At 52.8% G+C, this 13,831-nt stretch overlaps 1 protein-coding gene across 5 annotated transcripts in view; it reads left to right on the top strand.

Annotated features, from left to right (window-relative positions):
- PARVB (parvin beta) overlaps positions 1 to 13,831 on the top strand; it is a 144,028-nt gene that overhangs the window by 104,433 nt on the left and 25,764 nt on the right. For all 5 annotated transcript variants that reach the window (XM_033233677.1, XM_033233678.1, XM_033233676.1 and 2 more), the window contains 3 exons: positions 1,192 to 1,307; positions 5,071 to 5,129; positions 8,731 to 8,750. In XM_033233677.1, coding sequence (XP_033089568.1) covers positions 1,192 to 1,307; positions 5,071 to 5,129; positions 8,731 to 8,750 — 195 coding nt within the window. The remainder of the gene's footprint in view (positions 1 to 1,191; positions 1,308 to 5,070; positions 5,130 to 8,730; positions 8,751 to 13,831) is intronic.

The raw sequence follows: 13,831 nt of genomic DNA, 5'->3' as shown, positions 1-13,831 counted from the left end.
GTCATCCACATTCATCATCATCCCATCTGGCCTTGCATCTTAGAATTGGGTTCATCTCCCTGCACTGTAAGAGGTAGAGCATTGCAGGGGAGAAGAACAGGAGAAGGGTTAGGGAGCTCCTAGAAAAGGTACCTGGTCAGGCCACGATTCTCCATCCTCCCCACGCTGCAGCGGAGAGAGGCAATGTTTGTGGATGGGTGGCTCAGAGGGACTTTGAGAGAGAAGCAGCCTTGGGGGGTTCTTGTTGGGACTCAACCCCAAATACTGGTGGCAGCAACACTTAGTGGGCTGTTTGCCTGTGACCCTGGCATTAGGAGATGTGACAGCATCGTATTTTCAGCCACGACATGAACCCAGAAGGTGAAAGACTAAACCAGGAGAAAGTTCTGCTCGGTGCTGTCCACTCCTTTCCCACCTCCTTCCCCTTGAAGCAGGGCTGTGAGGGTGTAGCTTCAGGGCTCTCTTGCTGGGCCAGAGGTCTCTGTGTTTTGGTGAGCTGGGCTTTCAGCGGTGGGCAGGAGACCCTGGAGCCTGGCCCTGCACCTGGTTTCTTGGCATCGAGACCTTGGGCAGACCCAGGCTGTCTTGTGGGTTGCTGGGTCCGTGGGTGGGGAATCGGGTGCCTTGTGAACTGTAAAACCTTCCCTGCAGAGGAGAAGTGGTGATGATGACCAAACCTGAGTCTGCATGCTGAGGAGGAGAGAGGACAGACTCTGGCAAGGCAGGGGCTAATGGCTAATGTCCCCAGAGCAGCCTCTGCCCTTGGCAGCCTACCCTTGTTAGGATGGTTCATTGCGTAGAGGGAGCCCTTCTTTAGTGCCAGAGATCATAACGCACATCCTTGTGATGGTTAAGTGGCCGTGACCTGTTTTCCATGATCTTTTCCCTTCTGTGCTAATTTTACTATCCTGTTCCTTCCCCTCGTCACTGCCCAATTTATTGCTTTTAAAACCATTGTGCTTCTAAAAGTGTCTGCACAAGTCACCTTAGGCCAACAGGAGAGGAGACATTGAAACCAAGAAATGACTTCACCAGGTTGCTCATCAGCTCTCTTTATTTGTCCACACTTCGCTCCATCCTTGCCTTGCTGGGGTCTCATTTAGATGCTGTGTCTCTGTTGCCTTCTGCACGTGGGCTCGGGTTCCTGTGTCACCTGATCTAAAGCGTCTCCTTTCCTCCTCCCTCCCGCAGCAATTCATGGGAAGAACCTGGTAGCCATCCTCCACCTGCTGGTCTCTCTGGCCATGCACTTCAGGGCCCCCATCCGCCTTCCTGAGCATGTAACGGTGCAGGTGGTGGTCGTGCGGGTGAGTATAACCGAGCGGTTGGCCTGCCCGTAACTCCGCCAGAGAGGCAATGTCTTCTTTCTCCTGCAGTTTTCCTGCCCTCCCCCTCCTTTTTTCCCCCCAGGAGGCTACCTTCTATTTTTCCCTTTTTGACAAAATGTGTGTCTCACCCTGGCTCTGAGATAAATGATTGGAACGGGAACAATGGCATTGATTTGATGAGAGGCAGAAGCAGAGGCATGAGGGTGTTGAGGTTTAATTTTCCACATTTTTGAAAAGAACATTCATTTCTCTCCAAAGCCAACTGGTTGGAATTCAATCCCCTTGAATGTGCTTATTACTCATTGGAGGAGGTTGGCCCCGCGGGATGAAACAGACACCCAAATTAAAGCCGCTTTGCATTCACCGTGGATTATTCATCATGCCCCGTCATCTCTTTTTTTGGGTTCATTTCTCTTGATTCACTTGGAGAAATGGAACCAGAACCCAGGTCCTTCTAACAGAGGGTGAAGTAGAGTTACCTTTCTCTTGCTGTTTCCATTTATTTTTTATTTTATTTTATGTTTTGAGAAAGGGTTTCACTCTGTTGCCCAGGCTGGAGTACCGTGGTACAGTCACGGTTCACTGCAGCCTCAGCCTCTTGGGTTCAAGCAGTCCTCCCACCTCAGCCTCTCAGGTAGCTAGGACTACAGGCACATGCCACCATGCCTGACTAATTTTAGATTTTTTTTTTTTTTTGAGATGGAGTCTCGCTCTGTCGCCCAGGCTGGAGTGCAGTGGCCGGATCTCAGCTCACTGCAAGCTCCACCTCCCGGGTTCACGCCATTCTCCTGCCTCAGCCTCCAGAGCAGCTGGGACTACAGGTGCCCGCCACCTCATCCGGCTAGTTTTTTTTGTATTTTTTAGTAGAGACGGGGTTTCACCGTGTTAGCCAGATGGTCTCGATCTCCTGACCTCATGATCCGTCCGTCTCGGCCTCCCAAAGTGCTGGGATTACAGGCTTGAGCCACCATGCCCGGCCTAATTTTAGATTTTTGTAGAGACAGGGACTCACTATGTTGCCCAGGCTGATCTGGAAGTCCTGGGCTCGAGCGATCCTCCCATCTCAGCCTCCCAAAGTGCTGTGATTATAGGTGGGAGCAGCCATGCCTGGCTTTGTTTCCCTTACATTTAAGTGGACAGTCACTGCCTAGGGTTCATGTGCGCAGTTTCCCTCAGTAAACGTGCACCGAGCGCCTACTATTCTCTAAGCACTCAGCATGGGCTGCCAAGCCACTAAAGGAGGAACACACACCTGGGGTCTGCGGTGACGACCACTGCTGCCAGAATTAGGGTCACGCTCGGAACGTTGGATGCCTCCGTGTTTATTTTACTAGAGACATCCGGCTCCACTTTCCTCTGGTTTTTAAACTTCTTGGTCCTGTGGTCTCTGTGGTCCAGGAGGACCTGGCTGCCACTGTGTTTTCTGAACCCATTCTGACCCCTCTGTTACCCTAGCTCAGTCTTGACTGGACGGGAATGCGCCTCTCTGGCATCAGGCGAGGGCCACCTGCTATGTCTCCATGTTTCCTTCCTAAGGAGGTTGTTTGTGGCTGGTGGTGGTGACTTGGGACCTGGGGGGCCATTCCTATGGCCCCTTGTCTTGGCCAGTGGTTCACAGGCAGCCGGCCTGAAAAGGCTTCCCTAGGACACATGGGGATATGGTTCCCGAGCCCACCTACGTCAGCTCGGGGCCCCAGGAGCCCTGTGCAGGCTCAGAAACCAGAGTATTTCCTTTCAGGCTTGCACTTGAGTCCAATATAATCTTTGGGGTTTGCAGAAAGTTTGAACCAGGCAAGCACTTGCTGGTGCTTCCTACCATAACGGGTTAGAGAAGTATTGTTTGGACCATGACCAAAGCAGAATGAAATGGGAGCAGGGGGTCCTGTGAACTGGGCGCCATTACTCCCCAGACCCTAGAGCCACCTTCTTTCTTCTCTGCAGCCCCCTGGCCTCTGAGCTTGCTCAGCGGACCCCTTATCTAACCCCAGATAGAGTGGTTGGTGTAAGGGATGTGGCATTTCCAGGCTGGAAGGAAGGAAGCGAAGGGCCTTATTTACTGCCTGGCCATGTGGCTTTAGGCTGATCACTTGCTTTTGCTGAGCTGCAATGTTTCCCCCATAAAACTGAGATTTTACTACAAACCTGTAAAACATCCAACTTCATGTCTCCAATCCTAGACCTGGGCCCAGCACCCGGTGGGTGCCTCAGGCACGTTTGGTTCGTGACTAGGTGAACACAGTGTCTCTGGACCTTCCTTGGCAGGCACTCCTGAGAATCGGGATAAGCGTCACCCACACTGTTGTTCAATAACAAGCACCAAACCTGAGTATTCCCTGGGGGTCAAACTCAGGAAAGGGATGGAAGCTCAGATCTTGATGGTGTCCACTGTGGGCTGGCCCAGTGGGTAGTGAGTCCCCGGTCCCTTGAGGAGTTCAGTGGTGGTTGGATCAGCCACCCAGACTCCACCTGGAGTTCCTGTGACAGGTGGACTGCCACCCCTACCGTCACCACTGCCATGCCTCCCTCACCACCATCACTTCTTTTTTTTTTTTTTTTTTTTTGAGACAGAGTCTCGTCTGTCACCCAAGCTGGAGTGCAGTGGCACAATCTCGACTCACTGCAACCTCTGCCTCCTGGGTTCAAGCGATTCTCCTGCCTCAGCCTCCCAAGTTGCTGGGATTACAGGCGTGTGCCACCACGCCCAGCTAATTTTGTATTTTTAGTAGAGATGGGGTTTCAGGGTGTTGGCCAGGGTGGTCTCGATCTCTTGACCTTGTGATCTGCCTGCCTCGGCCTCCCAAAGTGCTGGGATTACAGCCGTGAGCCACTGCGCCGGCCATCATTGCTTTTTGATACCTGCCACGCTCTGGGAAAAGTGTGACATATACTGTATCAGTTTCCTAGGGCAGCCGTAGCAAAGTACCACAAACCAGGTGGCTTAACACAGCAGACATTTATTCTCTCGCAATTATGGAGGCCAGAAGTCTGAAATCAAGACGTTGTCAGGGTAGGATGTCCTCCTTCACATCTCCTCCTCTAGGGGATGGGTCTTCCTGCCTCCTCCAGCTTCTGGTGGTGCCCGTCAGTCCTTGGTGTTCTTGGCTTGTGGCCACATTTCTCTCTAGTCTCTGCCTCTGTCATCATATGGCCGCTTTGCTCTGTCTGTTTCTGCGTCTATTTCCTCTTCTAATAAGAATGTGAGCCATAGTGGATTAAGATGGGACTCACCATAATCCATGATGACCTCGTCTGAGCTAGTATCTGCAAAGACCCTTATTTCCAAATGAGATCACATTCTGAAATTTGTGGTAGATACGAACATTGGGGCACCCTCTTCAGTCCTGTGTACACACATGATTGCAGGGGATGTTCCCTGTTAATTATGTTCCTTCCAATTACATACCTCACCTCTCCTGGCTGCAAAGCATAGAGGATCCCTTTGGGGAATCCTGACCTGGGGTGTTTCTCCTGAGACCCACACAAATGCCAATTCTCAGGGCCACATGGAGACCAGAGGGTGGGAGGAGGAGGGGGACAGGTTGTGGCTGCTGAAAGGCACCCTGCCCAGGGTCCCCTGCTGTGCACTCACCCAGGCCTGGCATGCATGTCCAATACCACCCCTCCTTCTCCTGTTGCTCTTTTCTAAGATGATCTCTGACACTACAGCTTCGTCTGCCCTGTCAGTGCGTCCTTCCTCATCTCTCCACTGCCTGATTTTGTATGTTTATTTTGGGGTTTTCAGAAGCGGGAAGGCCTGCTGCATTCCAGCCACATCTCGGAGGAGCTGACCACAACCACGGAGTAAGTGGACCCCTGCCTTGCCCTTCCAGGCCCTGCTGCCCCGAGTGAGCGGGGCCCCAGGCTGCCACTTCAGCCAGGGACGCCGGCACACGTGGGGCTGCTTCCACTCCACGCCTCTTCACTGTAGCGTGTGATTCTCATGCTGGTTCCCACCCCAGCTCTCCTCCCTCTGCACACTTTATTCAGAGTTTTTAACATTAGAACTGAGTTACCTTCAACAGCCTTTGAATTTTTTCATTCCTTATCTTAAAAGGTGAGCTTTAAGAACATTGCAAGGTGGGGCAGGCAGAGAGAGTTCAGGATGATTAGAAAGACTCATTGTCTCGGTTCATTTATCCATCTACATTAGCCCCGTCAGAGGCAAGAGTTGCATGTTTAAACCAGAACTTTCCTTTGACAGACACTACTAAGCCATCTCTTATCTCCTAGAGAAAGCCAGAGGGCAGGTGTTCAGAAGTCTAAAAGTCTTCAAATCTATTGAAAATAGCAAATCAAACAGTATCTGTGGTGTGTGGTTTTAAGGACTCCTTGTGATAACCTGCTAAGAATCTTTAGAATTCACTGCATTTGTGCCTCTTGACTAAACCTGTTTCAGATGAAAGAGAACATTTAAAAATTGATTGTCTCAGCTAATCCATCAGCTAAGTTCACAGAGTGATTAATTACTGTGTTGTGAATTCGTGGATGGTATTTCAAAAATCGTAACTGACACAGGACTCGTGGCTTGCAAGCTGTTAGGGAAGATGATGGGACAGTGGAGTGCAGGTTGACGCATGTGCAGAGGCCCATGAAGAGGCCTCCAAGTCTGCCCCAGGCCCGGAAAGGGAACAGGGAGAGCTGGAGGAGGGGAGGATGAGATGAGAATGTGGTTCTGTGCCCCGCACAGTAGGCCTTTGGTAGCAGCTCTGCCTATTCAGCAGTAGGAGAAGGGCTGCTCGTGAGGAACTGGGATTGGGCTGCTGTCTTAGTTGTTTATTGTTGTGTAACAAATCACCCCCAAAGCCGAGTGGCTTAAAACAACATCTGTTTCATTTGCTGCTCACAATTCTGTGGGTCAGCAATGTAGGCTGGGCTCAGCGGGGTGGTTGTTCAGCTAGTCTTGCCTGGGGTTGCTGATATGATGCAGACACCTGAAGGCTGGTTGGGGGCTGGGGAGGCTGAGATGGACTCCCCCTACCTCTAGTGGTTGGTGTTGGCCTCCCCTGGGTCTCTTCCTCCTCACAGAGGTGGGCATCTTCCCAGGGTGCCCTCAGAGTCCTGAGAGAGTGAGAATGCAGCTGCAGGCCCCTTGAGGCCTTGTCTTGGACATCTATACCTATATCCTCAATTCTGTGAGTCAAAGTGAGTCACGGGTCATCCTGGATCAAGCTGCAGGAAACAGACTCTGCCTCCTTGTGCAGGAATGGCCTATGCACATTGTTGGGTGGTGGGCATGCTGTGATAGGAGTCTCCCTCTAGGTGAGGGGGTCCCATATGAGGACAGCAAGGAGGAGCTGGGCCCCCTGCCATAAAACTAGAATGGTCCAGAGACAGAGAATGAGCAAGTGGGTGGGAGAATGGTCTCATCTATTCACCAGTGGTAAGTGGCACCGAGGGCCTGTTGCATGCCAACCTCCCTGCTGGGTCAACAGAAACACTGAGAGGTGGGCTGAGTGCAGTTCCTCTCCTCCAGGGTGACCCATCCTGCTGATGAGAAAGGATGCATCCACAGACATGCACAGTCCAACACAGGGGCTTGTGGGAAGTGCCTTAGGGCCCTAAGGGAATTTCCAGGACGAGGGGAGCACCCCAAAGTCAGGGCAAGGGAGATTCCAGTGGAAGCCACCTCAATCAGATACCAGACAGCCCTGAGCAGTGAGGAAGGGAGTTGGGATTTTCTAGCCTGAGTCAGCATCCCTCTGCCAGCCAGGGCCGGGATAGAGGAGAGGCTGGGTCACCTCTCCAGGCTGATGCCCCGAGTGGGTTCTCCTCAGGGCTGGTTATCCCATCCTGGTCTCCTGTTCCTTCCCCTCCCCATGGCTGCAGAGGCTCTGACAGAACATTTGAATCATCGAATGTCTGCTGAAAACCAGCAGCCCAAAGATCCACTTTCAGTTTCCTAAGGCAGCATTGCCACCTCCCATCCAGTCTCAGTGTTCGCCTTTCTCTTTCAAGAGGTGGCTATGAGGTCACCCCTTCCAGGAAGCCCTCCTGTCTGCCAAGCAGGAGTGCTTGACTTCCTGTTAGTTCCCGTTGCCTCTGGACACATGTGACCAACGTTGAAATATTGGCTTACCAGGTCTCTCACTCCCAGGCATCTTGAGGGCAGGGCCACATAGTGTTTATCTCTAGGGGATATTAATTACTGTATCTGCACAGCCTGCACGTAGTAGGTGCTCAAGTAAGTGCTTATTAAATAAGATGGAGCCAAAGGACTTGAGCCTAGAGGGATTTGGGGACAAAATAAAGACTTTCTTGCCTCTCAGGAAGGCAGTGCATGGAAAGGATCTGTGCACTCACTCACTGGGGATCTTTGAGGAGAAGCTGCTCACCACTCCTGTCTCCCTCATTGCTTCCACTACTGCCTGCCTGAGATCAGGGTCTGGCCTTGTGGTTCCCCAGGATCCTTTAGTTCCAAAAGTCCTGCAAGTACATTGTGTTTACTCCTGGAAACATGAGTAACCTGCAACCTTGTGTGTTTGTTTGTTTATTTGTTTGTTTATTTGAGACAGGGTCTTGCTCCATTGCCCAGGCTGGGGTGCAGTGGTGCGATCCCAGCTCAGTGCAGCCTTGACCTCCCAGGCTGTAGCGATCCTCTCACCTCAGCACCCGAATAGCTGGGACTACAGCACATGCCACGACAGCCAGCTAATTTATTTGTATTCTTCCTAGAGGAGGTTTTGCCACTTTGGCCAGGCTGGTCTCCAGTCTTGCATTTTTTTGTTGTTGTTTTCTTTGTTTGTTTTTTGAGACAGAGTTTCACTCTTGTTGCCCAGGCTGGAGTGCACTGGCGCAATCTCTGCTCACTGCAACATCTGCCTCCCGGGTTCAAGTGATTCTCCTGACTTAGCCTCCCAAGTAGCTGGGATTACAGGTGCCTGCCACCACGCCTGGCTAATTTTTGCGTTTTTAGCAGAGATGGGGTTTTGCCATTTTGGCCAGGCTAGTCTCGAACTCTTGACCTCAAGTGATCGGCCCACTTCTGTCTCCCAAAGTGCTGGGATTAGAGGCGTGAGCGACTGTGCCTGGCCCAGCCTGTGTTTTAAGCATTCCATGGCTGCTGGAAGACTTGTTGTCTGCTGAAATCTTCATATTAACCACTATCTGATTTAAGTACCTCCCCTCCAAACAACATTGACAGAGTGGTTAATGTGCAAATAGAGATGGTGATTTGCTGCTGATTTTGTACAAACGTTAATAATCCACACAAGCACCTCTCGTTTATCATTAGAGTGGGCTGGAATGTAGCACAATGTGACTTGCATTCTTATCAGTGGGCCTTTCCCTGGGCAGCGAGGGCCCAGCTTTCTGGCTGGTTCTGTCCCTCATCCTCCATGTGCTGGTTGTGAAACTGCGTTCTGAGTGACCCATCTCATGGCTCTGTCTGTGTTCTTGTTTGCAGGATGATGATGGGCCGGTTCGGTAAGTAACCCTAGGGAAAGTGGGGAGACGGAGGCGTGTTAGGGCTGCCCCAGGAAGCTTCCAGAGAGTATACATGGTCATCTAGGGGGAGTGGGAAACTGGGTGAGTCTTACTGCCCCCATAGTTCTGGAATCCTAGGGAAAGCTCACAGCCCTCTGCCACCTTTCCGTATAATGGGCTTGTGTCTCAGAGCTGAGAGTGGCTGGGTGGTGCTAGGAGGAGTGGGGTGGAAGGCTGGGTGACCAGCTAGGGGAGCGGGAGGGGCCTGGGATGTAACACTGGCTGGAACTGTCAGGGGCTGGTGCAAGAGTGGTTGAGGGTAAAAGGGAGGGAGGAGAGGCGGCCAGCACAGCGTCATTAGCTGGTTGGAAGAGAATGGCTCAGCTCTGTGGATGTCCTTCCATATGTGTTATTTCCTCCTGGAAACCACTGGTTTAGCAGACTTCCTTAGAGTCAGGCAGCTGGGGCTCAGTCCTGGCTGGTGGCCTGTGGCCTGCCCCCTTCCTCTCTGCTCCTCCTCTGTGAAATGGGAGTATAAAAGGCTCTCCCCAGGCAGGAGCTGCTGTGAGGATTGGGTGAGATCACAGGTGAGTGCCCTGCTTGGCCAGGGGACAGCCCTTTATGTGGGGTAGTTTTATTAGTGTTGGTTTTCAGTGGCTATTCCCAAAGAAAGAGGCAATTACTCTGTCTTCCCCCATTAAAGCCTGAGACCTCATCGTCATCTCAGTGAGGGATGATAACGTTTCAACCCTCAGAGCCAGGATACCCCGGCCCTCGACCTGGCCAGGCTCAGTGCTTTGGGAAGCATTTCAAAACAGAAACCTCTTGACCCCCAAATACCATGTTCTCCAGTGAGCAGGGAGGGGAGAACAGCTCTTAAAAGGAAAAATGGAAACCAAACAGAAGTTTCCCACCTGCCTCTCCAGCCTGCCAGCCTGGAGCTGATGTCAGGTGGGAGTGCCACCCCCTGAGTTCTGTAGAACGAGGGCTGGGCCAGCTCGGCCAGCGGGCTCTGTAACCTCAAAGTTATTATGGGGACCAGCTAGGATGCCATTGCTGCTTATCTGTTGTATTAGGATTCTCTAGAGGGACAGAACTAATAGGATAGATATATACAAAGGGGAGTTTACTAAAGGTATTAACTCACACGATCACAAGGTTCCACAATAGGCCTTCTGCAATCTGAGGAGCGGGGAAGCCAGTCTGAGTCCCAAAGCTGAAGAACTTAGAGTTTGATGTTTGAGGGCAGGAAGCATCCAGCATGGGAGAAAGATGGAGGCTGGGAGGCTAAGCCAGTCTAGTCTTTTCACGTTCTTCTGCTTTTTATTCTGGCTGTGCTGGCAGCCGATTAGATGATGCCCACCTAGATTAAGGGCGGGTCTGCCTTTCCCAGTCCACTGACTCAAATGTGAATCTCCTTTGGCAGCACCGTCACAGACACACCCAGAGACCACACCTCGCATCCTTTAATCCAATCCAGCTGACGCTCGGTATTAACCATCACGCCTATGGACAGGGGAAGTGGCCCAGATCCTGCAGGGCTCGAATTGAGAAGAGGCAGCCAGTGTGTGTCCCCTTGGCTTTCTTTGCTAGACCTTAAGCTGTGCTGAGAACATTCACAGGCCTTCACTGTTTTTTGTTTTTTTTAAAAGGATCATTCCAGCTCTTTAAAAATGTCTCTAATATTAAAAAACAAATGCAGGAAGAGAAAGAGAAATGTCCTGTAGTCCTGTATATAGTTGCTGAGGGAGGCGAAACCACAGTGGGATCACAGCTCATGGGGCCAGGATGAGGCATCTCCCCACCCTGCGTCTAGGTAGAGGTGCACTTTAGGGACACAGTACCCCACTCTGTCACCTCCTCTCCACCCTTTCCTCCTGGAGGAGGCTCAGAACCCCTTTGGAAAGTAGAGGCCTAAAGATGAGGAGAGGGCCGGGTGTGGTGGCTCGCACCTGTAATCTCAGCACTTTGGGAGACCCAGGTGGGTGGATCCTGAGGTCAGGAAATCGAGACCACCCTGGCTAACATGGTGAAACCCCATCTCTACTAAAAATACAAAAAAATTAGCTGAGCATGGTGGCGGGCACCTGTAGTCCCAGCTACTGCGGAGGCGGAGGCAAGACAATCGCTTGAACCCAGGAGGTGGAGGTCGCAGTGAGCCGAGATCATGCCACTGCACTCCAGCCTTAGTGATAAAGCGAGACTCCGTCTAAAAAAAAAGAAGAAGAAAAAAAGAAGAGACTGGGTCCCTCAAGCATTTTTGAGTCTTTTTGGTTTTTGTGGCGCTGTTACTTTTGTGCTTGGTTTGGGCCTCATTGGAGGTTTAGGGAAAAGACAGTCTGATCAGTTCAGCTGGGAGCACATGGGCCTCAGGCTGTGTGCAGCACCCTGTGGCCCGAGGGCCCAGAAGCCTGGTCCCGGAGCCCCTGCCGCCCCAGGAGTGAGCTTTCAGGTCTGGTGTGCAGGGCAGTGGCTCCCTCCGTAAGAGCCAGGTGTCACGTGTGAAAAGTGGACCCAGCTGCCACTCCAGGGATGGGAGGACTGTGGAATCACAAGACCAATTTGTACAAGAGGCCGATGGAGTTGTTCTCATTACTTTGTAGGCTTTATGCGCTGTGCTTGAGAAAATGCAAACAGGCTATTAGTCAGTGACAGGCAATTAGTTCCGCCCCCGGCCTTGCTGCTTCTGCTGACGCAGGTTCCGAAGTTTCCTGGTTACCCAGCCTGGCACCCTCAGGCACAGCAGGGCGTCTGGCCCGGCACCCACTCCTGTGGGGGCAGCAGCACACCTTGTCTTGGCTTCCCTGCTATGCCACTCACCTCCTTCAGCCCCTGAGAGCACCCCAGGGCGCTCTCTCCTCCAGCAACCTTCACCTGAATGCTCTCCCTCTAGATTACCCCATGGCTCACTCTTGCAGCTCTGCCAACTCTTGGTTCAAATGTCACTAATCAGGCAGGCCCTCTCTGACTCCACTGCCCCAAACTGGCCTCCACTGGCTCTCCTCCCCACCCCTGCCTTAGTTCTTTCTGTACTCATGTGATGCACCAAGCAGCGAGACTCTGCTCATGGGGAAGGCCTGGCTCCTCTTCCCTGCACCACTGTTTACACAACAAAGCCTGCATGTGTCTGGCAGATACTGGTGCCAGCAAACTTTCAGGGGCGCCCACAGCCCCTGCCTTTCTCCTTTCACACATGGCTCCTTCACCGAGAGGTGCTTTGTGGGCTAGAGCTGACCTTTCCTCAGGGTGCCCCCCACCTCCTGACCAGAGCAGCCAGCCCTGGCCACAGTCTGCACACAGCTGGTGCCAGATGTTCTAGGAGCTTCTAGAAGGCTGGGCTTTGCCAGGAGCGGTCTTCTGGGCCTCAGTTTCCCCATGAGCACCCTGAGCCAGGGAGGAATGGGGGCTCCGTTCTGTCCACTCTCCATCATTGCAGCGAGGGAGGTGGCTCCACAGGTCCTCGCTACCTCCTGACAGCATCACTGTCCTGGCCGAGGTGGGTGAGGAGGCTTCTCTCCACAGAAACAAGTCCCAGGGGGAGCCGGGGAGGTTGCAGCCTGGTCTCCATGGCAACGGGTGAGCTGGTGCAGCTTCTCCCTGGACAGCCCTTCCCACTCCTGGGTCTGCCCTGGGCTGGAGGCCCTACCTGAGGATGAGGGGAAAGAGGGGGGAATGTTCCTTCCTCATCCTCTTCCCCCTCATTATATAACTCCTAGTAATACCCCTTCAAATCTCTCCCATTTCTGCCAACAGGGCTTGTTCCAAAAACTCTGGCTCCGTCCCATCACCCCTGGCTCCTGACTGTGCCCTCCACAACTCCCACATTGCAGGCCACAGCCCCTGTTAACCCCTCTCACAGGCCACCTGGCTCTTGAACCTGCGCTGGGCTTTCTGGCATCTCTCCTTGTGCCTGCTGTTCGCTCGGTGGAGCGCCTTTCCTCCTCCTCTTGCCCCAGCAAGCCTGGTTTGGACCCCCGGCTGCTTTGTGAAGCCTTCCTCAGGTCCCCCAGCCCTTGGTTCGTGGGTCCCAGACTCAGGTGCCTCCAGAGACCAGGTTGCTGCCCCTTCATCCTGGGGTGGCAGTGGGGAGTGGTGGAGTCTGAGGCAAACTGAAGAGTCCACACCCGCATCCCCAGGGGCAGCTCATTGCCGCCAGGTGGAAGTGCAGGCTCACTGTTGCCACAGCCTCCAGTTCTTCAAGAGAAGCCAGAAGTTCAGAACTTTTGCACAAACCTTCCCATGTAAGAACTGTTGACTCTGGCCGGGTACCGTGGCTCACACCCGTAGTCCCAGCACTTTGGGAGGCTGAGGAGGGTGGATCACTTGTGGTCAGGAGTTCAAGACCAGCCTGACCAACATGGCAAAACCCCGTCTCTACTAAAAACACAAAAATTTGTATGCATGCTTGTAGTCCCAGCTATTCAGGAGGTTGAGGCAAGAGAATTGCTTGAACCCGGGAGGCGGAGATTGCAGTGAGCCGAGATCGTGCCAGTGCACTCCAGCCTGGGTGACAGAGTGAGACTCTGTCTCAAAGAGCAAAAACCAAGAGCAAAACAAACAAAACAAAGAAAAACTGTTGACTCAAAGGAACACGCTACAGGGACCAAGCTGAGCATTCCTGCAGGTTGGACCTGGGCAGCCCTGGCGTGCTCAGGTTGGTTGGCCCCGTCCGGATTCCTCTTTTCTGACACTAACAGGGTTGCACTACCATAGTTTACTCTCTCTCCCAGCCCTGCCCCAAGTCTGTGCCTCTTCCAAGAGCGGGGCCCCTCCTTGTTTATCCCTGTGATGTCCCCAGAGCCTGTGGAAGCTCTGGGGGACAGGACAAGAGGGAGCTGTAAGGACTGAGGGCCGACAATGCTCCTGCCAGGCTCCATGCTCCTGCCAGGCTCCATGCTCCTGCCTCTACTCACTGCCCCACTTAGTTCCACACCAAGGGCGAGGCAGGGGCTGTCACAATGCCGCCTTTACAGAGGAAGAAATGGGGCTGGAGAGGGAAGGATTTGCCCAAAGGCATGGGGTGTGAAGTCGGGCAGCTAGAACAAAATAGGATCTATTTTCGTTCCCAAGGCCAAGCACAT

Source organism: Trachypithecus francoisi, unplaced genomic scaffold (assembly GCF_009764315.1).
Source record: "Trachypithecus francoisi isolate TF-2019V2 unplaced genomic scaffold, Tfra_2.0 Lachesis_group14, whole genome shotgun sequence".
Classification (NCBI taxonomy): domain Eukaryota; kingdom Metazoa; phylum Chordata; class Mammalia; order Primates; family Cercopithecidae; genus Trachypithecus; species Trachypithecus francoisi.
This window is presented reverse-complemented; position numbering and strand designations above follow the sequence as displayed.